Source organism: Polyodon spathula, chromosome 28, assembly GCF_017654505.1.
Source record: "Polyodon spathula isolate WHYD16114869_AA chromosome 28, ASM1765450v1, whole genome shotgun sequence".
Classification (NCBI taxonomy): Eukaryota; Metazoa; Chordata; class Actinopteri; order Acipenseriformes; family Polyodontidae; genus Polyodon; species Polyodon spathula.
Window position 1 is genome coordinate 4,601,276 of NC_054561.1, and position 27,201 is coordinate 4,628,476.

The 27,201-nt window shown below is 36.0% G+C and overlaps 1 protein-coding gene across 1 annotated transcript in view; it reads left to right on the forward strand.

Annotated features, from left to right (window-relative positions):
• LOC121301950 (sodium channel protein type 4 subunit alpha B-like) overlaps window positions 1–27,201 on the forward strand; it is a 57,411-nt gene that overhangs the window by 5,249 nt on the left and 24,961 nt on the right. Inside the window, exons 2-9 of the mRNA XM_041231687.1 lie at window positions 18,516–18,832; window positions 19,439–19,559; window positions 20,234–20,321; window positions 21,358–21,486; window positions 23,478–23,569; window positions 24,343–24,630; window positions 25,070–25,133; window positions 26,734–26,875. Coding sequence (XP_041087621.1) covers window positions 18,569–18,832; window positions 19,439–19,559; window positions 20,234–20,321; window positions 21,358–21,486; window positions 23,478–23,569; window positions 24,343–24,630; window positions 25,070–25,133; window positions 26,734–26,875 — 1,188 coding nt within the window. The 5' untranslated portion in view covers window positions 18,516–18,568. The remainder of the gene's footprint in view (window positions 1–18,515; window positions 18,833–19,438; window positions 19,560–20,233; window positions 20,322–21,357; window positions 21,487–23,477; window positions 23,570–24,342; window positions 24,631–25,069; window positions 25,134–26,733; window positions 26,876–27,201) is intronic.

Genomic DNA, 27,201 nt, shown 5'->3' on the forward strand with positions numbered 1-27,201 from the left:
TTACAGTAGATACTTTACACAGATAAGAACATTTAACACAACATAAAATTACACATGTACAGTAAGATCCCCTAATGAGTAGCATGTCATCTTACACCATGTGATGTGGTCAAATGTTCGTCAAAGGAGTATATATATATATATATATATATATATATATATATATATATATATATATATATATATATATATTCTTACATTGTATTACCATTGGCAATGTTATCACAGGTCTGTTGAAGGCGTTTTGGTTAGTTCCTTTTTAATTCATTTTGAGAAATGCAGATATTTTTAATGAAGTGCAAAGAGTTAACGAGCGCATCCACTTCTCCAGTCCGCAGATGCCACACCGTTTCCCATTCAGGTCATTGAGTTTGGGTACCATAGCTCCATCCCTTTTCTAGCCGGCTGACTTCCACCTACCCACGGGAATAAAGGGAATAAAGAATAAAGAAAAATACCTAGCGTCATTCGATCTCTGCCACAACACTTTTAAAGAACACTCGATTTTCTTATCATTCAGTGATCACCCAATCATTGTCAACAATAACCACTCCATCCTGTTCATTAACCCTTTAATTGCCCACTTTAACACTAGAACCACCGAGGATTTGGACTGCATGCAACCGCCACACCACAAAAAGTGCGGCTCCATTTTAAAATGGCTTTGAGAATGTAAATGAAAAACAAACAATTGGATACAACTTAATCTTTTTATTTATGAACATCATACATAACATTTTCAGAACAGAAACACTGTATTTATATTGAAAATTAAACTTTTTTCCTATTTCTTTCAAAAAGAGCACCGATACATAAACATGAAAAACTGTAATAGAATAAGCTTTAAGCAATAAACTTTTGTGTAAACAGGTGTAGAATGCTGTATGCACATATAAAATTATAAAACATAAATAAAAAGTAATGAGTAGAGTAAAACAAAAATATAACAACTTATGCAATGTGAAAGGGCTTTGAGTGAAACAGAGTTCAAAGGCTCTGTCCGTCTGTTCAGAGTTCTATTCCAGCTTTCTAAGTACAATCTACACAGAAAACACGCTTTTCAACTGTACCAGTGCATTTGCCACAGACATCAAGTTCTGTTTTTATTGCATTTAGAAACCTGGCATTGTCTTTTAATGTATGTAGATGTGATGGTAACAGTACTATCACTTTGTCTCCTACTGCCAATTCTCCAGTATACATCCCTATATTGTAGCTTCTCTTTTGTGCTTCCTGCACTTTCACAAATTTTTCTGAAACAATGTCTTAACTTTGCCAACGTGTCCACATATTCTACCAGATTTTACCCTTACACCTCTCTCATTACATCCAAAATACCCTTCATCTTCTGTATAGCAGTTCAAAGGGGGAGAAACCTGTTGATGCCTGGGGAACTGCTCTAACAGCAAATATTAAATACTGAAGAAAACTATCCCAGTCTTTTCCATTTTTCTGAATTGCTTTATTTAGCATATGCTTAAGAGTTTTGTTGAATCTCTCGACCAAACCGTTTGTTTGTGGGTGGTAAATAGAGATATTAATTTTGTTTGTAATTCTCTCTCTGGTTTTGTGCACCCCTAAATGTCCCCCTAATAGATGACTGTGAGCTATATGCCAAATCACCAATTTTTAAAAAGATTCAGAACCACAAACTGTTCATGCCAATCTCCCTCATTTGTTTTAACCACCTGTACATGATTTTTGTTTATTTTTAGCTTTTGTTTTTGCAATGTGGATGGGAAGCCCCATCCACAATTTAAAACCTTGTGGTAATTTGTGGCTGTCGGCTATTGCATTGTTAAACTAGTCGGCAGTCACACGTAATTAATACACTCGTGCAGATTATGGCCGAGGGGTAATGGAATAATTAGTATCTAGTTAAACCCTTCAGCCATGGTATATAAACCTGCAGCGCTCTCAGTTCAGGGTGGGTGTGCAGATGAGAGAATGAGAGCAGTGAGTTTAAACAGAAACTTAGTGCAGGATCAGTGAAAGCGATTGCCCAGCCTGACCTTAGTTTTGTTGTATTTTATGTATCTGACTGTTCGAGATTTGTTTTTGTTTAAATATTTATTTTTGCTCTGTGAGCAGTAGTTTTTTTGTTAAAACTTTTTATTTTATTTTTGTTATTGGTTCAAATAAGTGGTGCAAGCGCCATTGTACCAAATCCCTGCAGTGCTTGGCTTGACATCATCACATCTGGCTTGACGTCACCACTCAGCCATTCCTGTCACACCACCCTATACAAGATTTTCTTTTACGATAAAATGAGGTACCCCCACACTATCCCTGTTTTGCCAGTAATCCCTTTCGGTATCAATTACCTGGTTAAATGCATATTTAAAATTAGCATCCCCTATCTGCTATTTTGAAAAATCAAGTTGGGACAATTGTGTCTTATCCCACCCTTCCTCGGTCCTGTCTACAGGCTCAGTAAGTGCATCTGATGCCTCACTAGGGGAAGGTGATCTATTCTGTGGCTCTGTCCCTTTCCCTGTCCATTTCCCCCCCTGACAACCTTTGAGGTTTAGCCTGACCTCTCTGTTTTTGTCTTTGTGTTTTTCAAGGTTTTGCTTGGATTTCCTATCCATTCATGAAATTGGAAAATATCAGATAATATTTCGTAAAGCCACCATGGGATTTCCCTCTATTTGCACAGGCATTATAAATTCAGAACTGGCAGGTACAGTAAAGTTATTGACCATAGTAACCATGTGACATTCCATGAACTCCGTGTCCTTCTTATTCATACAGTACTTAGCAATATGTCCAAATCCATAACAATTGAATCATCGTACTCCTGTCAGTCCTGTGCTGTTTGTTCAATGGTGGCTTGCTGTTGCGTGGCCATAGCTTGTAACACCACTTTTCCATAGTTCCGTCTGCAAGAACCCAACTAGAACCAAATTGTAACAACTTGTGTTTATCGCAGTGTATTTACTCGCTTTGATAATAGAGCAGCTGACCAGAATGTTCAATGGTTTACGCTGTCACACGCTTTTATTAAACAGGAAAACAAAACAAACAAACAAAACCTAACCAATGTCAGGCCCTAAACTAAACACTTATTTTGTACTATTATCTAATTCTAAGGCAGGGTAAGCCTGTTTCCCATGTTACCAAAACCAAATCACAGTCCACACTCGTTGTTCAAATACCTTGCATATAGTTCGGGTTACAAATGTCGTTCTATTTCGATCTTCTATTTCAATAAACTCTGTCACACACTATATATATATATATATATATATATATATATATATATATATATATATATATATATATATATATATATATATATATATATATATATCTGAGTTGCCAGTTAAAAAATAAATGTAAGGGAATGTAATCAAAACAGCTGTCAAAGAATTGTACTAGTTTTTACAAATGTTAAACACTTGTGTGTTATATAGTTAAGAATTAACTGTAATTGCTTTAATGAACAGGACAGTGGTGCTTGGGATATATTGTTGTAGTTTTCATTTTGTTTTAACTGGATTAGGTTTCCTTAGCCAGTTGATGCCAAAAATGCCTGCCACCTGTTTGTGGTAAAGGTGAAACCCACTGGGTCAATCTAAAGATCAGTGTTAGAACCAAGGTTTATCCAGACAGTGATGGGACAGATAGCAGTACTACCTAATGTTCATTTGCATAGTAATTTTGCAGTTTCCCTATGTTTTATCCATAACTTCAGAACACTAAATAAAAAAAAAGACTACTTGACTTTCCACATAATACTTATACTATGCATGTTTGCATTTGTTATATTAGTATGGGCTTTCCCACTGTGCTTTACTACACATTCTACATGAGAAGAACCATACTGTCCAGGAATATTTAGCATGTCACAGTTGCCAAATACTTTGGACATAGTGAGATTCAGGTAAATAAACAACTGTGCAGGGACATAAAAAGCTCCAGTGAAATAAGTATTCTGAATCAAAAACAAAGAAATTAGTTGTGTGAAAAAGCTAACCACAATATAATTGCTTTAATAAAGTAGGGAAGGGGGATGGTCTGAAAATATTAGTAAATTGGACATTACTGCAACAACAAACCCAGGGATCTTGTATTTTGAAAGCTGGTTAACCGCACGCTTGCCTGCCCTGTTCATTTAGTTTAGAAGTGGGGTCTAGCACTATCTGCTTGATATCTGACCTCTCAGACAACTTTGATAGAAGGCTATAGGAAACTGCAAAATGGTCTATTGAGTTCTGATGGACTGAGAATGCCCAGTTTTTTTACCTTTTTAATTATTTTGAGGATTTTACACCCAGATTTCCGTGCTTTATCTGAATGTAGAAAAATAAAAGCACAGACTCCGACTTGTTTTGAAATACAGTAACTGCTTAGAAAATGTGTTATACAATAACATATTAGCAATTAACTTTCAGTTCCTTTTTTTCTCCTTTCACTGCTATGATCTTGTGGCAAAGTGGTATTAATGATTATAATTTCTAGAACCCTACGGTAAAACCTGTAAATAATAATAATGATGGAATTGGTACATAGGTGTGTATCACTTCTGTTTTTGTAAATCCCACAGGTTTGACCAGCAACCAAAAAGTCCTGTTCTTTTTCACCCACACAAAACACAAAACACAGACACAGTTCCTACTGTGCGTGATTTAAGTGCTTGTGGTGAGAAGACAGTTCCTAGTGACAAGTGAAGTGCTGGTTTCCAGGTTTGATGCTGGCCTGTGGCTGCAGCTCCGGATCATTTTAGTAATCTTGAAACAGACAATGAAAACAAACAATGTTACAAGACACACTTAACAAACACTCACGTTTCACTATTGGCAGGGTATCCTTCTAGGTTGTATTCTAACTGTTTACAAAGGAAACGATCACTTTCACTACGCCTCCTATTTATACCTTCGCTCATGACCCCTATGTTAACGAGCGCATCCGCTCCTACAATCCTCGGATGCCACGCCTTCTTCCGTCTGAGTCATTGAACTTGGGTGCCATTGCTCAGCCCCCTTTCTAAATGATGACTTCCACCTACCCTAAGGAATAAATTGTCATGCCATTTAGTCCAGGGTACTCTGTTCCCTTTACACAGCGCCCTCACAGGTCGGGAGGGAAATCTAACACCAAGAATCATTCGATCTCTCACATACCTGCTTGGTGTTGTAGGTTTCTAATTATTTAAAACAGACACATTTATTGCATGTTTTGTACATCAGTCAGCATTTCAGCTTTTTTAAGTTGTTTTAAAGGTTATCAGTTCTGCAGATTATGCAGTGAGCTTGTATCATAATTTCTCAAAATGGATAAATTATCAAATTAGGCATTTCATACGTTTTGAACAACAGCTCTTCAAGATATCTACATATAAAAATTTAGTTAAAGACAGGAGTTTGACTATAATTTCACTGAGGGCTTTACATTTACTTTTTTGTCTTGAATTTTCGTTACAGTCTCTTGGACTTTTAGGGCTAGCTCTGATGTGCTCCTATCTATTTCTGATGTTTTACACAAGAAACATATTGGGAAGAGTGTTCCTAATAAAGTGACCACATACGCAGTGCTTGCTGATATCTACCCTAAGAGAAGCTCTCTTACTGATAATTATTTGCATTGACCAAAGCCTTCCAGGTGTCACAGTCCTCTGGAGCTGGCATCTTTATACTATGGCTATTTGAATGACTATGCTGTTTGGTTTTGCTCATGAAATAATTGGCCAAATTCTCAACTATTTACTCCATATTCTATTTGGAGCAATTATTTTCTGAAAGGTTGTTTATTTCTAGTTTTCTAACTTTATTGATTGCCTTTCTGAATATAAATATTCTATTGGCCATTTAGACTAGGAACTGAGAATATAATCCAATATGCTTTAACTAGGTTAGGAGATTTTAAGACTGTTGTATATCAATACGTAAGAAACATAGGTCCTATTAAATTGATCCAAACAGTGGTGGATCTAAATACAGTAACTATTAAATCATTAAAAGGAGGGCTTTGACAAAACCACATATCTTGCACTGGGTGTTGAGTCTTTTAAGTGTGTTTTTGTTTTTAACAGAAAGTAAACGGAATAATAATGAGCAGAATCGATGTGTTGCACCCCAAAACTGCCTGTGTGCTTCTATTATCTCTGCCTTGGTGCTGTCAGACCAATGCACTGTAACTAAGCTTCCTGATTATAAGGAGCAGCTCACGTTACTGGTCTGGCTAATGCAACACCCAGGAGCCATTTAACCATGTACATATCTGTTGTTATGCCTAGTGTCCAAAACTTATCCATACAGTATCTCTCCAGTGAAGTGTCTGATCAGTGCCAAACCCCCCCTCTTGTTTAAATGGAGGCCCTGTCACAGCCACTATCAGATTACCAAAAATAATTGTAACGCTTTTTTTTTTTTTTTAATTATTAAGAATCTCACGTCACATCCTAGTGATGGAATTACAGCAGGAAAAGAAAAAAAAATCCTGTCATTTGTTATATAACATTTATGATTAAAACTTTTGATTCTATGTATTTTAAGGATTACATTGTTATATAGTAGAGAGATAAATATCAGTTCCAAACTTGTATAAATGTGAATTACGAGAGCATACTACAAGGATACAATATTAACACAGTGAATGCATTAAAAAGAAGATATAATTTTAAAACAATTCAATGCTTGTGATGTTGCTATCATTTAAATTTAATTCAGTACACAGTGTCACTTGGTGACCAATCATTGTAACTCTGCTAGAGTCTTAAAGGGAAAGTAACATTTTAAGATTTTAGATTTTTTATTAGTGAAACTGATGCATTCCTATTCTGGTATTATGTACATTTGGCTTACCACTTGCCTATTACTATATACGTTAATATGCAGTGTGTAGGGTATCTTATTATAACTACAAGCTGCTCAAACTATGCAAAATGATGTCAACCTACATGCAACATCTTAAATTATTATACATTACAAAAATAAAGATTGTGTTTTTAAGCATAAAAAGTGTCAAGCATTTGCCGAATGTTCTATGTATAGGATGGAATATGTATAGAAAATAAGACAAATCCAATAGTTTCTTTCTTATACAAGATTTATAATTTCCTAAGTTGATATGTTTTTAATAAATAGAAGATACTGATATAAGTGATATATCAGATTTACTCCCACACGTGAGGGAAGGCCCAATACATAAAGATTTAGTCAAAACATTGCAATGTTCATTATTTAGTCAAAGCAAAGTGAAGTCATGGTAAAGCACACACACGCATGGTAAAGCACACACAGGGATGGTAAAGCACACACAGGGATGGTAAAGCACACACAGACATGGTAAAGCACACACACGCATGGTAAATCACAGACATGTATGAACAGTAAAGTGTAAAAACCTTTGTTGTGAAGGAGTAGTATGCTTGTTTATGTAAACATAATAATATATGTTGTAAAGTTTTAAAGTTACGTTTCAATAAACTCTAAGCAATATTACCAATGCTGATAACCTATTCGCTCATTGTTTTACTGTACTTTTATATAAATTATATATTAATGTCTGCTGCTTTGTAAATACTAAGTAGTTGTTCTGTAATTACTTTATTCTAAATAGTACAATATCAAAATATCTCTGTCAGCAATGGCTAACAAGCAGCTTTTTCCTGGAGGAAAAAAATATGTGTGATGAAATGAACTTTAAACTTCATGGAGTTAGAGATTGTTAGAGAAGTGCAAAATCCTATACTATTTGTACAAAAATAGCATGAACAGAAACAAGCAACCCAAGTGGTTCTGAGTCCCAGTCCACTCTGGGAATAGCTTCAAAATACTTTTCTGTGCACAGTGGAAAGCTTTTAATAGGCAGAGAGCATGGCGACTTGTAGCTCAGTAGTTGTTGGAAAACAGTGCTTCCCAGCCTTCTCTGGTAGAAAGAATGAAAGCTTAACTTTAAGCAAGGGGATTTTTGCATGAGGAAAACAGAAAGTTGGAGAGTGGGGGCTGGTAAGCCGAGTTGGTATTTGAGCTGTTTATCGGTGTGATGTGAGAGATCGAGGTTTCAGTGCTGCAGGAATGAGCCCAGTCATCTCACTGCAGAAACCTGATACCGTCGCTGATCGTCTGCAGCAGCTGAGGAACCATCATATCACCCCCCACACAACTTTCCAGCGCCACTGTCTCTTAAAGCAAATTTAGAAAATCACCAAATCCATTACAGCCATAGCTTTTATTTTTTATCAACTATTTATAATATTAATATCAACTTTAATATTTACAATAAATGCATTATATAGTTTGTTGTACAAACCTGTAACTTATTTCTTAAAACATCTGTTTGAAATAAATGTCTTGTTAGCTGAAGGAAGGGTTAGTTGGAAAAACAACTGTTGATGATAATTTTTTGTAATTTGGGTTAAGCTAATTAAATTGTTACTGTAAGCGCTAAATATTACTTTGCAGGTGGTGTAAATGTGTGTTTAGAAAGTAATACAATCCATTTAATATTCCAGAATCCACTGACTATATATTAGGTAGAAAAAAACAAAACAAAACAGAACAAAAATGTCAATAAAGTACTTTTTTTAAAATTTGAAATACTGTCATTTTACCATTTCAAACACATCATGATGTATTGGTATCATTTTGATTGAAACTGAGCATTATGCTCTCTTTGTTATAAAATAATATTGACTATATATATATATATATATATATATATATCCATGTCCGTTACAAAAATGTAATTGTTAGCATGATCATGATACTTCCTCCCAGACAGTAAACCATTCTACCATCACTGAGCACGATTGGTTTGGTATGACCCACTTTCTAAAGCTTGCTGCATGGCAGCCATAATCTGTCAATAGTTAATCATGGTAAAGAGTCCCAAGGTTCTGAACATGATGCAAAAAGAATATCTAAATAATATTAAAAGAGAAGACAAAGGAAAACAAGAACACAGCTGTAACAATTCACATAATTTACAGGCTATGTATGAAAGGTTATTTTGATTATATCTTGTTTTGATATATAAAACACAAAGACCACATTTACAAACATTTGCGCTTAATCTTCATGAGGATATTGGCAAGGTGTGTAATTCAGTTTGAAAACTACCATATACAGTACTTCGTATTTAAAAATACTACATAGTGATCGCATTTGTTTCAAGCTTGATATACCGTACAACCATCTTGCTTGAATCATACCCCTGTGCCTCCCTTTGAACACTTTATTTTTTGGATGCCATTATATTCAAATACAGATGTTATATTTTTACTGCTGTACAGTAAACACATTAGACAAAATCTAATTGTAATCATGTGACTTTTTACAGTATTCAATGGTTAGATTTCATCACTGGTAACATTGTAAAACAAAAAAACTTTAGGGAGCTTATTATATGACTTAGTTGTCATATAAATAGTTACATCTATAAAGATTAAACTTTTATAAAGATGTTCCATGTATTTATGTTGTATATACTGTAGGTAGATGTGTGTAAGTGTTGTAAGTGTGTCTGCATATTTGTGCTTGCATTCTGAAGTAACATTTAAAGAAGACAGACAATGCTTTGTTTTGTTCACAAAAATCCTAATATCCAGTTATAACCAAGAAAGTCCCTTTGAGATTGAAATCTCTTTTTCAAGGGGGACCTGGTCAAGAAGGTGGCATACATAAAATATTCCATGCCTACATGTGTAAAGATATATAATTAAAGCAGTAACAGGTGAACTGGAAGACTCTGATTCTGTACCCTTTCATTTAGTAGCTCTTCAGCTGTGTTTGCAATTGTTAACAATTCTGTGCCTGCTTAGTAATATATTTATTTGTTTTGAGATCTAAGTTAAGGCAGGGTGTTCAGTTAATTATGTTGTCGTGACATGCAAACTGAGGCAAGTCCCTGGGTGCTTAGGACTTAATGAGTCTGTGCATACTGTAGAAAAAGTCAAGTACTTGCACTGTAACCCAGTTAAATTAGTTACTTGCATGCCCTCTCCTCCTGAAGCACCTGTTAGCATGAGTATTAGGGCTGTGCTGGTATTCATACTCATAGTTGTAGTTGCTGTTAAGAAGTATTTATGGGCAAGTGTTAAATGAATAAATTAATTAATGTTTTAATTTAAAAACAAGAAAAGCTGCCTTCTCTCACCTTTACAACTGAGTACCAATCATTGGCAATCAACATCCTCATTGAGGGTTTTAAAAGCAGTTGGACGCTAATTTTCCCCTCATCTGGAGCACTGACATTTTTGCTGATGTACTCCGGTACTGAGATTTATACCTCTTTGGGATTTGTAATGTTTACCTACACTGTACATTACCATGCTTTCACATTATGACATGCTGCTATGTTTTAACTAGGGTGATTTCTTTACAGTATATGTGTGTGTATTTGTTGTTGATGCAAATAGTAAGTATATATGTATTTACTTTACTGTACATGTCTATTTCTTCTAATAGTTGTACATTTATGTTTTTGCTTAGAATATTATTTTAATACTAACTAAGCAAAAAATAAACAAATGCTTCTGAAAAGTCCTACTTTGGATTTTTTTTAAGTGATGTTAAAGCCTGTGCAACCTTAACAAACTTTCCCATCCCACTTTAGAAAATCAGAAGGAGTCGTCTTTTCAGAAGCAATCCTGTAAAAATATTTATTTCTACCTAGCATAATCTTATAGTCTTACATTGTTAAATATTTACTGATGTATGTATTTATTTATTTATTGCATTTATATAGTGTTTTTTATACAAAGGTATCGCAAAGCACTGAACAGTACATGGCAGATAAAAAGAACAAACCACAATGCATTTGTGTAGCATGTCACACATACAACTGCCACAATCAGACCATTTAAATAACAGTGTATGCATATTACAAAAGCAGCAATTTAAAAGTTGCATTGAAACCCACTAAGATAAGAAAGCCATTTTATAAAAGTGCATTTTTAGTCTTGACTTGAAAACTGTAACGGTCCCAGCTTCACTGACAAATGAAGCCCTACAAGAAAAAGCATCCTGTGAGAGTGCAGTTTGGAAGATACGGGGTCAGTAGCTCTTGCAAATAGTTAGGTGCTAATCCATTCAGGGCCTTGTAAGTTAACAGCAAAATCTTAAAATCAATTCTATACTGCACAGGGAGCCAGTGTAAAGAGACCAGATCCCTCTACAAGCTTTCTCTGGACCTAAGATTCACCCACAACAAAACTTCTGAACAACAAACGGGATACCACATGTTTTGGAACACCAGAAAAAGTGCATTACAATAATCAATTCTAGATGAAACAAAGGCATGCATTAGTGTCTCTGCTTCAGATACGGAAATAATTAGTCCAAGTTTGGCTATATTTCTCAAATGGTAAAAAGACATTTTAGTAAAATATGAATCGCAAATGCTAGATCAGAATCAAAGATGACCCCCAAACTCTTAATTTCTAGTTTAAGTTTTGAAGGGAGACTGCGAGGGTCGAGCTAATGTAATCCCACAATTCCTTTTAGTTGAATCTGTGATACCACTAGCATTTTATCTGGATTCAACATTAGAAAATATTTCCCCAACCACCTGAAACAGGTGAAACAACCATGATTCCTCTCTCGCCTCTCTCACGTCACATAAAATTACTTGCGAGTTGGGTCGGGAAACCCCAAGCTTTAGCTTAATGCAGTATCACAGGCAACAGACAATAGAAAGAAGGAAATGATACCTGGTTCAGGTACCTAGGGTGGGAAATGAACTGTTGCATCAGATATTAACCAACAGGCTTGCTGTTATTTGCAAGGCTTGTGAATAATCAAAGTACACATTGGGAGTTTCCTTTATTCATATGTTGAAATGTAAGATGCATCCACAGCATTGTTCGGATCAGAGGTAAGCAGTTTTTCAAGATGTTAACTATGAATATTTGTAGTATTGTAAGGAAAGGCAGTCCAAAAAACAAAACGGACTGGTAAATGGGTGCCCTATATAAAAAAAAATGAACAATAGATATTTGATGAGTTTTTTTTAATAATTATTATTATTATAGTAATGCAGCTGGTAAATGGAAAACATGCCATCAACAGCTAATACTGAACTTTTGTTCAGATTGCAGACAAAAAGAGAGGACAAAACAGGCAGTTAGAATGCATCTCAGATGCTTTGTTCTCAGTTCAAGGGGGAGGGAACACAATTGCATAATGCTGTGAATGGTAATGTTAGCTGGGAAGGCAAACATTTAAATGTAAGTGATTTGAGAAATTGAATACTTTTGATTTTGAGAGGTGTAGAACCATCAATTCAATGAATCCTAGCAAGATGTCAAGCAGTTTTCTAATGGGTGTAAAGAACAGAACCTACCGGGTGAAGACAAGGGCAAAACTGAAATAACACTAAAATATAGAAACATAGTATGCTGAAAATGCAAAAATTATTGATGATTAATAGGAGCACAAGTACAATTAAATGAAATCCAGCAATTTTAAAGTTTTTTATGTTTTCTTTTGCTGCTCATTAAAAACAGCTACTAGGGTTATTTCATACTGCCATCCCTATAACTCAGTAACCTGAATGTCATATCGTATGTGCAAACCTTTACCCTGGTAAATGTCTTTATTGCAGTATACCTTTCTCTTTGTATGCATGCCTATGCATATTAATATATTTATAATGCTTTACTTGGGTTAACCGTGATTTTTACAATGCTTTGCAATGAGTATTTTTGTTTTACCTTGCTCACCTTAGCTTTACCATGATTTCTTGTCATTTTATAAGGGGAATTATAGTTATGTGGCTGAAAATGTTGTTGAGGTTGTATGCAACAGAATGATGTATTAATGCAAGATGTGCAAGGAGCTAGTTTGCTGATAAGTTTTTCTTATTATTTTAAAACTTCAGTTACTATGGAAATTAAACTCTACTGTGCCAATGAAGGACAAGCAGTTGCTGAGTAGATCAAATGCCAGATCATGTTCAGAGATGTATTTTTGTGTAATGTTAGTCTTAATAAAGCCCAGGGGCAAGTTTTTAATCTAAATGATATCTTAAATAAAAGCCTACACTGAAGCAGTCAATTTTTTTGACTAATTCTTCACCCAGCCCTGCATTATATAAAGTATGAAATTAGTTTGCAAAATGACATTTTATTTCATTATTATTTAGCATCTTCTTTGTCCAACAGGAAAAATGCTCCCAAATGAGAGATAAAAACCCTGATGCTTAATTTAGTGGCTTGTGCTATGAATATGATTATGCGGTTTTTTTAATTGTTGTAGAATTGTAACTGTGTAGCTAATGAAGAATGAGAGTAAATAACAACTAAAAAGGTGAAGGGAAATCGACAAAGTGAAGAAACGTGTTTCTATCTGTTAGGTGTATAAAGCCTCCTAACAGGCTTTATATACTATATTTCTTCAGTTTGTGTTGATGCTGAAGCTTGTTTTCATGCAAGGTGACATCCAATTTAGGATAACAGATTCGCATTAGCTAAGGTCACTCAGGAGAAAAAAGGGATTAAGAGGTTAATGTAGAGAACCTGCCAACATGTGGTAAGAAGAAACTGGTACAGTACAGAAGCCCATCCAACAACTGCAGGGTTTCTTTGTAATTTCCTATACTGGCGGCCTTTTGAGACTAGTTGTAAATTCCATAAACCGATTAACGCAGTGTAAACAACTGAACACAGTCCCCAGTCTACAACAGGCTTATGTGAACAGCATTGGTGTGTTGCTTTTGTTTTTAAACACCCTAATTCATGAAAAAGTCAGCGAACTAATATATTTGATGCCACTGTATGGGAATTATTTCTTGGCATCTTATGTGATATGTACTAAGAGATGACAAGGTGACCAAGACATAATAGATTCATAAAGTTAGTTTTCTTTATGTCAACAGCAGGGCATGTGTTATGTAAAGATAATAAGCCACTGATGTAATCATAATGATGGCACAGTTGGCGTCACCTAATCGGGATACTGATAATCAGGATTTCTGCTTAAATGGGATACAGCTCTGGGAGATGGTTCTTCCCAATGCTATTTATGCTGTTTAAATGGGATACAGTATTTTCAAAAGCTTTCCAGAGCAAGACAGGTTGTCTAGCACAGTACAGTAAGTATGTAATTACAATGTGACTTGTGTAAATTGCGTAAAACTACATTGAACTCTTGAAGAAGGAGGGGTCTCTTGTGGTTTCTCAGGCTGCTGTTGAAAGAGAAAGTTGCCATGTCAACACTGCAGGTGTTTCGCCTTGTGATTTAATTCTTTTTCATTTCTTGTTTTGTTTTGGAATAAAAAAAAAATGTGACAAAGGTCATCTCAACTGCCTCGTTTAATTGGGACAGCTGCTTATTCGGGATATTTTTCCTTCTCCTGAGGTGTCCCGATAAAGTGGCGCCGACTGTATTTTTATGCTTGTGGTTATATACAGTACAAGATATTAGAAAGGTGTGTTTGTGACTGTGACAGAGATCGAATGGTTCTTGGTGTTAGGTCTCCCTCCCGACCTTCGAGGCAGCTGCATAAATGGAACAGAATACCCTGTACTAAATGGCACAACAGTTTATTCCCAGGCAGGCAGGGTTAGGTGGAAGTCGTCCATCTAGAAAGGGGGCAAAGCTATGGTATACAAACTCAATGACCAGTACGGGAAACAACGTGGCATCCATGGATTGGAGGAGCAGATGCGCTCTTTGACCAAGAGATCATAGGTGACGTTATAAAAAGAGGACGTAGTGATGTGATCTGTTCCTTTGTGAATGGTTACGTTAAATGACCAGAGGGAGAACCTGTGCTGTGAAACGTGAGTGTTTTGTTTGTTTTTGTTTGTCGTTAATAATACTGTTTGTAATTATTTGGACGGCTAACATGATCCAGAGCTGTTGCCAAAAGCCAGCATTAAACCCGGATCAACAACACTGCACTTTTGTTGTAACTAAAGAACTGTATTCACCATGAATACTAGAGCATGTACAATGGACCGTTGTTTGTGTTTGTGTATGTGTTACGTAGGAGTGAACTGAAACAGGTTATTATTTCGGGGCAATACACACCTCTTCATTAACATTGTTATTATTTACTGCTGTTAGCCAACAGGCATTGGATTATACAATTCAACCTTCATTGCACCTGGATTATTCTCGTTTGTCTGATTATTGATCACCTGCACACTGTTAACCACTTTGCCACAGTGACACATATGTAGCATCATTCACAGAATTGCTGTCTCAAAGCAACCATTTACTGCAATTTAAACTAAATTACTAAAAGCTTAATAAAACAACTAGATATTATGATGTAATTTTAAAAGAGCAGTATGGCTGGTAAATTCTGAATTTCAATGGGAGCCACTGAAGATCGGTAAAAACTTCTCTAGGAGAAACCATGTCTGGGTTCACTTATAAAATTTACCACTGTATTTTTGCATGCTATTTTTGCATTTTTACCATGTTTTTCCTATGGCTATACATTAACCGTAGTTTACCCTGATTTTCCATGTTTATTAATATGCTTTACTGTACCTCGTTATTTACTGTAGGAAGTGCATGTTTTTTACCTGCCTTTTGCACTCTCTCAGCATCGTTGTCCGCTGTTTTCCAGTGTAAAAACAATTATCAATCACAGGTAATTTGGTTCAAATTGCATAATTCTGGGTCCCACATACTTCCCTTCAATTATTGACCATATGTTACACAACACATCCTCCCCCTCAGCTCAGACCCATCAGAGCGAGTGACCTGTGCAAAAAAGGTGTGAGTGCGAGACAATGCATCTGCATTTTCCTGCTTTGCCCTGGCCTTGTGCTCAATTGCAAAATTGAAAAGTTGTAAACTCAAGAACCACCTTGTGATCCATACATTCCTGTCCTTATTCTGTTGCACCCAAGTCAGAGGTGCATGATCTGCAACCTGAATCTTTTCCCCAGTCCATTTTATTGGTAGTCACGCCTTTTCAACAGTTGCATATTTTCTTTCTTGGGGGTTTCGTTTCTGGCCAATATATAGTACCAGGTGTTCCTCTCCTCCATATTCCTGTGAGAGTACTGCTCCTAACCCCATCTCACATGCGTCAGTTTGTAAAACAAACTCCCTAGAGAAATCAGGAGTGATTAAAACAGGGTGGTTACACAATACCTCCTTTAAGAACTGAAACACAAATTCTTCTTCCTTTGTCCATTTCATCATTACTTGTCCCCTAGTCTGTCAAAGTTCGGTATAAATCTGTGGCAATACCCAGCTAATCCGACACATGCTTTAACCTAGTTTTTTTATTGATTGGTCATGGCCGTTCCTGGATAGCCTCAACTTTTGTGACTTGGGGTTTCATCAAACCTGTCCCAATCAAGTACCCCAAATATTTGGCTTCCTCTAGGCCAATGGTACCCTTACTGTCAGACCCGCTGCTCTAATGGAGTCTAGAGCTGCCTGTACCCTGTTTAAATGGGATGCCCAGTCCCTGCTATGAATGATCATGCCATCTAGGTAGGCTGCCACAAACTCCCGATGGGGTCACAGTATTCGGTCCATCATGCGTTAGAAGGTGGCTGGTACACTGTGGAGACCAAAAGGTAACACTGCATATTGAAATAACCCACTGGGGGTAGAAAAAGCAGTTTATTCCCTGGCTTGCTTAACGGTACATGTCAACTCTTTTGTTAGGTCTAGAGTAGCCAGGTATCGAGCGGTTCCCAATCTATCAATAAGTTCGTCTACCCTTGTGTAACAGGTGGTTTGCAGTGGACATGTGCAGTTGGTGCAGTACTCAGGAGTAACACCCATAAGACAGTGAAAGTTCAATAAAACAGCTCCTCTGTTTGTCTGGGTTGTGTGTCAACAACACTTAAATAATAAGCACGGGCGGTACACAGCAATGTGTATCCCTCTGTGCAAAACCAGGGTTTCAGTCCCGAAACAATAAGACACTAATAAGTAACACAGAACACAGACACAGTCACCTCTCCCGATAGTGAGTGCCCTTGTGCAGGTGTGGTGAAAGACAACCGTTCATGAAACAGTAGTGCGCAGTGGTGTAGTCCGGGTTTGGTGCTGGCTTGTAGCGACAGTTCCCAGTTAGTGTTTAGCCATCTAACAATGAAATGACAAAACAGTTAGACCAAGAAAACAAACAAAACACGAAACACTCACGATAATAAATTACTTCCGTCTCTTACACGGGTCATTTCAGTAACCACATCAAAAGAACAGATTACATCATCACATCCCCTATTATACCTTCAGTCACGCCCCCTGCAATAGCTAGTTCAATCATGTCTTTTCCGATCCATGACTGACACTTTCAGTACCTCATTAGGGCAATGACTTCTGGCATTGTGACTCCGCCTCCTTCCTTTTAGTAAATCTTCCATGATTATTGTATTTTGTACTTTTTTTTTTTTTTTACACACAAACAGTTTTTATGCGGGTGTCCGCATTCTCCACCATATGTAGCAAGTGTGTGTCTTTTACGTGCTTTTGCGCTTATCCAGGATTGTTGTCCACTGTTTTCCATAGTAAAAACAATTATCAACCATGGGAAATTTGGTTTAAAACAGGCGATTTGTCTGTGTTTTTATTCTTGGTGCAGTGTCCTTGTGCAGAAGGCACGGCAAAACAAACACAAGTTTTACAAAGCAAGACGAAACCTAGTTCCACACGAAACCAGTTTAGCCTTATCTGTCTGTCAGACAGCTGTTTACTGATTTTCGCTATCCAATTCGCACACTTCCTGATGCACTACACAAACTCATGTTTTTCTTTGTCTCTTTGTCTCTCAGTCTCTGCCTCTCTCTGATTCTCTTTTCCCTCGACACCTTTAAAGCACCCTTAATTGATCTTAGATGTAGCACGTGGCTGATTAACCTGTGCTACAGGCTCTGGGAAACATTGTTTCTTTTCCGCCTGTGGTACCTATCAGAACTACATTGGGTACAAACTGTACATAATTCTGGGTCCCACATACTTCCTTTCAATTACTACATACGTTACACTACATTATCTACAGTATACATTACTTTCTAGGGTACATTTGTCTAAGGGTTATAAGAGTGAATAAGAAGAAGAAACAAGGACAGATGTAATTTTAAAATATTTTTTTGACCATCGTTACCCTACATAGTTTTATAATGTCACCGAAAGAAAAAAAATTCTGTTTTGTCTTGGAGTTTCTTGCTGTTATGGTATAAAGTAATTTATTGTAAAATTGATGACTCATTAAATTAGAGCTGTTGAATGTTTAATGATTCCTTTTATTGGACCAACTAAGGTTGAAAGTAATGCTTCAAGACCAAATTGGCAGTTTCTTCAGGAATAAAAAGAGAATTGGAGATAAAGGCGTGTAGATTCTAATTTATAAGATATTTGAAAATCAGTTCAATAGGTGAGAATTGTTATTGTGTTTGCAAGAAATGTCAGCAGGGTACATATTTATTTGAAAGGAACATTATTTACCACTAAAAGGGAACTAATATGTGAGTTCCTTAAGTTATACTACAGTCCATTTCCACTGTGGGACACACATGGAACTCCAGTCTTATACAAGACAATATAAAGTGAGATAACATGCACTTGATGACTTCAATTCATTCATTTCAGACTTGCTGAGAAGTAGGCAGAGAGAGGGATCTCCCTTAGTGCAGAATGAGAAGATGGCAGGCCTGCTCCCTCCAACAGGCCCTGATGCCTTCCGACGCTTCACTCCAGAGTCCCTGGCCAAGATTGAGAAGCAGATCATTAAAGAGGAAGCTGAAAGGGAAAGGAAACCGCATGTAGAGGCTGTGGACGAGGAAGAAGCCAAGCCGAGCAGCAACCTTGAGGCCGGCAAACCCCTGCCCTTTATATATGGTGATCCACCTCCCGAAATCATTGCAGATCCAATAGAGGACTTGGATCCCTTTTACAGCGCAAAAAAAGTTGGTGAACATGAAACCTTTTTTTGTTGTTACTGTTGCATAAAAATACAATTAAATGCAATTGTCCCAGTTACAGAAAGTGGCAGTCACTGCATTCTACCAGTCAAAAGTGCTTTACAAAGCATGCATTTAGTTTTACTGTAACTACTAATTGACACAATTGGTTTCTACAATTCAAATGACATTTTACTTTAAGAATTAATACCTGACAGAAAGGGAATCATATTTCTTTTGGCAGTAATGAGTATTGGCCATAACACTGTAAGTTTCAGATTTATAATTCCCTCACATTATTGCAAGCTGGGTTCAAATAAATTTCAGCTTAGCCCATTTTTGTTTTACTATCAGATATGTGTTACCATGCAAAAATGGTAAAGATGCATTTAGTCCACTTTTCAGATCTCAAATTCAGTCTCTCATCCACATAACAATACAATAGAGTACAATATGCAAACCTGTAGTCTGGAACTGAATTGTAGGAATGAGAGGATCTTTGTTGGGAAGCTTACATCCCACACAACATGTATTTACTTATGGGGCAACAGGAGCCAGAGCAGTAATGTTGCCAATATTTGTAATGTGTAAATGGTGTTTTGTGTTTTGCAGACTTTCATAGTCATTAGTAAAGGGAAAACAATCTACAGGTTTAATGCTGAGCCTGCCTGTTACATGCTGAGCCCTTTCAATCTGATCCGGAGAACAGCCATCAAAATTCTTATACATTCATATCCTTTTTGATATCTGTATTGGATCTATTAGAATTGGCATATCAAAGCATGGAAAGGTACTGTATTACATAAGACCGCACAGTTTTTAGTGTAGTCATTCTCTAATCATTTAAATGGTACAAGTAGTTTTACAGTATATGCACCATTCCAGTATTTGGTAGTAACCTAAATAGGAGAGATTCCCAATTTTTCCAATCACTTCTGTTTTTTGGAATAGCTTTTTTGGGGGGGGGATAAAGAAAGAACAAAGCACAGCATAGTTTCAACTTATTATTGATTCAAAAACCTTGGTTGTGCTTTTTAAAATGATAGAATATTCTGTATTTATTTTCCTATTGTGAACATTTTATATTTTTGCAGTGAGATATACTGGAAAAGCAGATTTAGTACAGTAAATATGTTTCACATAGAACATCAATTTAATTGTGTTTATTTGAAATCATGTTTTCAATTTTCTGAATCAGGACAGATGTATCTATAAAATTATGGTTAGGGTATATGAATTTTATCAATTTTAAAAGCTTGGTTTGAAAAGTAATGCTTTTTAACAATTGCATACGACACATCTATCTGTTTTTTTCTGCTCACTGTTGGAGTGCTTAATGTTACACAAGTATGATACTCAAGTGATTGCTTTCCCTTTTTGGGTTCTTTCCTTGACTCTATTTTAAATTGTTTAGTTTGATCATCATGGTAACCATTTTAACAAACTGTGTGTTCATGACAATGAGCGACCCTCCCTCCTGGAGTAAAAATGTAGAGTAAGTTATAAATATATATTTTATATTTCATGTTATTTTTACTGTCTCCTGTGTCCTTCCATGTTGATTTCTGCCCCTCCTGATTGGTAAGTGGTTTGCAGTGGGGAAGAACCATTCGAATTTCAAATGGGGTGGTAAAACAAGGGGTTTAATTGAGCAAAAATTAATCAAAATAAAGTCTTGATTCTCATTTCATGAATGAAAATTTAAGTTTTAAGATATTTATGGCATAGTTTTATTTAATTGACATATTTAGTTTTGTTTAGATAGCAACTCATATGGAACAAAAGTATATTTTGAATATATAACAAATGTATGAATCTTATATTTTCCCAATATCATTTTTGAATTAAATAGAATATATTACAAATATATTATCAAGATATTGTATACATTTTTCATACATCAAAATCGGCCCTTTTATAGATATGAAAAATATATGCAATATATGGTAAATATATGTTTATTTATTTAAAATATACAAATATCTATATATGTTAAATAGATAGTTAAATGAGCAGTAAACATATAAAACAATAATTTGAACAATTATCACAAAAACAGTAATCAATTATTTACAATAATCAACAATTAATCACAGTTTCCACTCAAAAAATGTAATCTCTGAGCTATATTTTTGTTTTATATGTTAAAAATATATGGTAATGTTATAAATATATTATTCATATATGTAACATGTTTCCCATTCATAAAAAAAAATACATTTAAAATATATTTTCTTTCTGTATGGGTATGGTGAGTTAAATAGCTGTAGAATTATGAATTATTATACAAGTGTTGAGTTTTGCATTGAATAACATTTTTTGTACTCAGTGATACATAGTGAATATTTTATTATTTTTAGTTTATAGGATTTCTTTTTGGAATCTACTTACATGTTAATATTTGTTTAACATGTTTTGCATAATCATGTATTTTAGATTTGTGGCTAATCTACTGTTGAAGTCAGGTACTTTGTGCGTTTGTGTATGTATGTGTGTTCGTTTCTTATTACTTTTCTAATCTCTCGTTTTAGGTATGTTTTTACAGGCATTTATACCTTTGAAGCACTGGTCAAGATCTTAGCAAGAGGGTTCTGTATTGGTAAATTTACATTCCTACAAGATCCTTGGAACTGGCTTGATTTCTGTGTTATTAGTATGGCGTAAGTAGATTTTGTACACTGTGACATATAGGATGTATTATAATGGTGACAATAAGTGAAGCCGACTCAGGAGTTCACAGCAATAGACTGGCACAATATACATTAAAAACATAAAGTGTTGAAACTACAAATAATATGCCTGTTTTGCAATGGAATTCATTCCAATACTGCACAGCAACTTACTTACTGAACGTGTAAAGCTTCTAATGTTGGACTTTCCAAAGTGACATCAAGTTGACTGGCAATTAGTTTCATAACTATTAAAGGTAAGCGATATCAGAGTGCAATACAAATATGTATTACCATGCACTTGTCCCTATTTGACACCCATTATATTCTGTCTGGTACACTTCAATGTGGGGCAGTAAGCAGATAGAGCCGTTAACAGCACTGGGTTTGACTGTATTGTGCAGTGCTGATCCCCTTGTGGTAAAGAGTCCAGCTTATTGATTATACTTAGTGTAGGTTTACCACTGTACCAGCAACCAAACACAAAATCTGACTGAGCATCCAGGATTGTAACGACACTAAATTTACAGACACCAGCCTATATTTCTTCAGTGGCATTCTGAGTTTGGAGCTCTTAAGTTTGTGTGTAATTAGAGTCCTCCCCAGTTACATCAAAGTACTGCGCTGTGGCTTGAATGAATTTTTAAAAAGTGCTTGAGCAACAAGAGTAACTGGCTTTCTGAGAGCAAAAGGTTTGAAATGTACAGCTATGGCCAAAAGGTTTGCATTACCCTATAGAATTAACTAATTTAGCTTCATAAAGTCGAATGAAACCTGCTAAATAATGTTACGTTAACATATTGAATTGCATACCGCATTGTAGTTTTCCATATATTTAACGAAACATTGAAAAAAATATGACATTTTGAAATCAAACATGATATACTGTACTACTGTTATGACTTCTGGTAAACTTTTACGATTTCATTTTGTAGTTTCTTTGATTACCGATATATGATGTTAAATAAATTATGTTCATATAGTTTTTTTTTTTTAATTTTTCAAATAAAGAATATACATAATACAGCAGGATGCTCTGAGTATTTATTTTGCCAATATGTTCTTATGTTAAAGATAAATAGATATTTGAAATGGCAAATGATAACTATGTTAAAAAATGAAGAACATATTTTGAAATCATTGTAGGTAGAAAAACCCTAAAAGTAGTTTACCACAGAAAATACGTTGTTTAACCCTTATCTGGGTTATAAAATGCTTCCAGAAGCTTTCTTAGTGCTATGCTTTAGCTATGGTAAACTTCACTACTGCATAACTACACATTTCCTACATATACATATTTTGAATGAACATAATTTCATAAATTCCAGTTCTGTCTAAATACACGGCACCCTTTACCTTTTTATTAAGGGCACACCAGGGTGTTTAACACAGCTCTACTCTCGGTGGTGTAACCTGACACACACATTCCCCTGTCCTTGCTGTATGACCAAGAGTGTAGAAGGGGAGCAAAAGGAATCTGGAACCTATTTCCATGCCTGAGAAATGACTTCATCACCTGTCAAGAATTTAAAGTTGCAGTGTCCTACATTCACCATTCTGTTTACTAAATACACTCTTAGTTTACCCTCAGTTTTTTCAAAAAGAAAAGCTCTTGTTGACAGCTTCCCGCTTGTCACTTCTTGTACTGCATGTCTCCCTGTGTTCCAAGCAGGCATAGTCCTGCTAGTTCAATTATATCTCAGGAAGCAAAACTAGGATTTAAAGGGGGTAGTCTTTATTTCCCCAAATTGTAGTTGTGTAATTGTGTAATTACAAAATACAAAATACAAATATAAATACAAAATAGTCTGTCTTAAACTATATCTGCTGTATTACATTAAATTGTGTATAGAGTATTGAAAACAAATACAGAAGTAATGACTTAAATCAGCAATATTACTTTGATGCTTTTTTTTTTCTTTCTGTAAACCACTTATATAAATCTTCATTGTCTGTAAAACACCTTTCTCTTTTATTTCCAGGTATCTCACTGAGTTTGTGGATTTGGGTAATATTTCTGCTCTCAGGACTTTCCGTGTACTACGAGCACTTAAAACAATCACTGTTATTCCTGGTAGGTGACATTTAAATAAATACATATCCAGGTATATTTCGATATATTAAGTGATGGTTGCACTGTAGCCATTGAGGTGTAGAAATGCATTTTCCATGCCTCCTTAACATGTTTACTGGGGTCTTCATTATTAGTCCAGCATATTTTTAGCAAGTTCCTCATATTTTTTTTTGGTTCCGGACTGCCATCTCACTGTCGATTCACTTCCCTGTATTAGAATACACCCATGCTGCAAAGTGAATGTGAAGTTCAGGAAGCGTCCTAATACACAGGCTGTATTTGATAAACAGTGTGAAGTTCAGGAAGAGTCCTAATAGATGGGCTGTATTTGATAAACAGTGTGAAGTTCAGGAAGAGTCCTAATACACAGGCTTTTGTAACAGGCTAATTTATCAGTGCAACAAACCAAAAACCAGGCACACCATGAGCCTGTCCTTTTGTAAATTGGTCTTAACTGTACTGATGACTTTCTGCGTGATGTATTAATTATGTTGTTAATTATAAGTTTTACATTATGTGTATGTGTGATAGATAGTCTGTTCTTACGGGATTTTAAAATCGCGAGGTTTGCTAGACCCAGGAGAAAATTGAGAGAGAGAGAGAGAGGTACCAGTTTATTTTTAAAATAATTATTACAAAAAACAGATTTTATTTTATATGTTTTGGTACAGAGTTTTTCACTTCCCCCTGAGCTATGACCATGTTACCCAATACCCATTTGTTTTAGGTAAAGTCTCTGGATTTGATTCATTGAGTTTCCTCTCATTCAACAGGTTTGAAAACCATCGTGGGTGCTCTGATTCAGTCAGTGAAGAAGCTTGCAGATGTGATGATTCTCACTGTGTTCTGTCTCAGTGTTTTTGCTCTCATTGGTCTTCAGTTGTTCATGGGTAACCTACGACAAAAGTGTGTCAAATGGCCCCCACCTATCAACGATACCTGGGTTGCCAACGGCTACCTTGGAGGAAACGATTCCTTTGGAAATTCAACTGCCGGTTACAATAATACAGATAATAGCACTGTTAGTGACTTTGACTGGAATGAATACATCAACAATAAAGGTAAATGATAGGATAGTATTTTGGCAGGGTGTATCAAAAAAAAAATTCACTATAATGCCTAGAGAATTTATCAAAGGGTTGTATCTATAAAGCACACTTGTAAATGCTTGGGGCCTTATCAATATACTGTATTGGTCCACTTACAAGATTACAAGACAGTGAAATGCAATCCTCTGCAAATCAGGTTTCTAAGTAAAAAAATAAATCTAGAAAACTGGCCTTCATTGAAAATAATCATTGCATGTTTGTTGTGCAGGTCATTTTTGTACTGTAGCTTTATTCTTAAACTTGGCTCATTCAATTGGAAATCCTATTCCAGGATTGATACCAGACCCGTATGCTATTCCAGGATTCATCCCACACCAGTATATATTTCCAGTATTGGTTTAAGGATTGTGTTCTAATCTCATTATTTTTTTTGTTTGTTTTGATCTCTAAGAGAACTTCTATTTTCTTGAGGGATCTCTTGACGCACTTCTCTGTGGAAACAGCTCAGATGCTGGGTAGGTCATTATAATACAGCTACATATAAATAATTTGGAGTTGAACACAGTATTCCATACAATTAGCAGTAGAAAGAAAGCATTGGGTGGGTGTGAAAGTGTGGTTTGCAGTGCGCTGGTGAAAGGGTGATGCAGGTGCTCCAGACAATGACAAAACACAAAGTTCATGGTTCAAGTTCTTTTTCTTCTTTTTTTCCAGTCTCCTTGACAGTGTAAATAATAAATGCTGGCTCTACCCAGCTATGGGTATTGCCAGCGTATAAACCAAGGGGTTGCAGTCCCAAAATAATAATACAAAACACAGACACACAATACAGACACGTCTCCGGACAATGCGTGCTCTAGGTGCAGATGCAGTGCTTGATCCAGGGGTGCTTGCTTGTGCACAGGTGCAGTGAAGTCTGGGCTTATGGCTGGCTTGAAGTAGCAGCTCCAGAAGACGTATAATAGCCATCTGGCAAAGACAATGGTATACAGTTATTTGCAACAAATTCAAACAATTCACTCACTGTTTCTCTGTGCTTGTTTCCTCCCATTAACCACAACAAAGGAACTGATTACGGCATCAAGTCCCCCTAAAGTACCCTAATCCCCGCCCCTTCCAATAGCTAGTTCAATCACGTCTCCTCCAGTTCATGACTGAAACTTCGCTCACCGTACTAGGGCTATGACTCCAGGTACCGTGATGCTGCCTCCTTCCTGAATGGCCGGCTTCCGACTGCACCTGGAGTGAACTGCCCAACCGTTCAGTACGAGGCACGCAGTTCCTGTTGTACAATGCTCTCGGAATGATTCGATTAATTCGAGACAGGTTTATATGTGACTGCTTCTTGATAGTGAGGAACAATGGCAATCGCTACAGTCTGGCATGGTGCTGGCTACACCAACTGTGATATCATATGTCCTTCAGAGCTCTGCAGCAAGCACATTGCATACTGACCCTGAACACCCCCAGCCTCTGACCAGCTGTTTTGTTCAGTGATATGAACGAATGTCCACTGCAGACAAGGCTGGGCCCACCAAACCGATGCCACTTGTGACATGTAAAATGTATTAGTATGTAACATATCATATTTATAAAGCAAAATGCAGCTATGACCAAAAGTTTTTGTTTACAGCTATGACCAAAAGTTTTGAATCACCTAGAATTTTAGGATTAAGACATCATTAAAAAAAACAAAACAAAACAAAACAAAAGCAGATATAAACATAATTAAGATATTTTTATTTAACATCATATAATCAAAGAAACTACAAAATGGTATCGCAAGTGTCTGCCGGAAGCCGTAATAGTAGTGTTAGATTTCGAAATGTCACATTTTTCAGTTGGCCAGTTTTTTGTTAATTAACAGCATATGAAAAACTACAAAACAGTATTTAATTCAATATATTAACGTAAAATTATTCGACTGGTTTCATTCGACTTTATGAGGTAAAATTAGTTAATTCTACAGGGTCATGCAAAACTTTTGGCCATATCTGTAGAGCTCTATAGAACTAGAATTTGGAAGGTATCTGGTGTACTCTTTCAAAGCTGGTTAGCTGCATTTCTCTATGGCTGCTGTTCAGACAGTGATTCTTTATCACTGTTGTTTGACAGAAAGTGTCCGGAAGGATTTCTCTGCTTGAAGGCTGGAAGGAATCCGAACTATGGCTATACCAGCTATGATAGTTTTGGCTGGGCTTTCCTGTCCTTGTTCCGTCTCATGACTCAGGACTATTGGGAGAACCTCTTTCAACTGGTATTGATTTTTAAATTAACCCCTTTTAAGCTCAAAGACCAAAAATGCCATCAGCATTCAATCTTACAACAAATAATTAACACAGAATCGACTATAATGTTAATGATAATGGTAATCTTGATTGCACTACAAAGGCAATGTAAAGGTTCTGAGATAAGGGACCATTGTAGAGCAGTACCACGTTTTTATATTTTGACCTACCAATGTTATTGCACCTGTATAAATCATTGCAGTTAGTATCACTGATCTCAGTTTGAAAATCTATTGCCATTGCTGGTAATGGCCTGCTAATGGATCGTATAGCTTTCCTTAATGAGTGATGCATT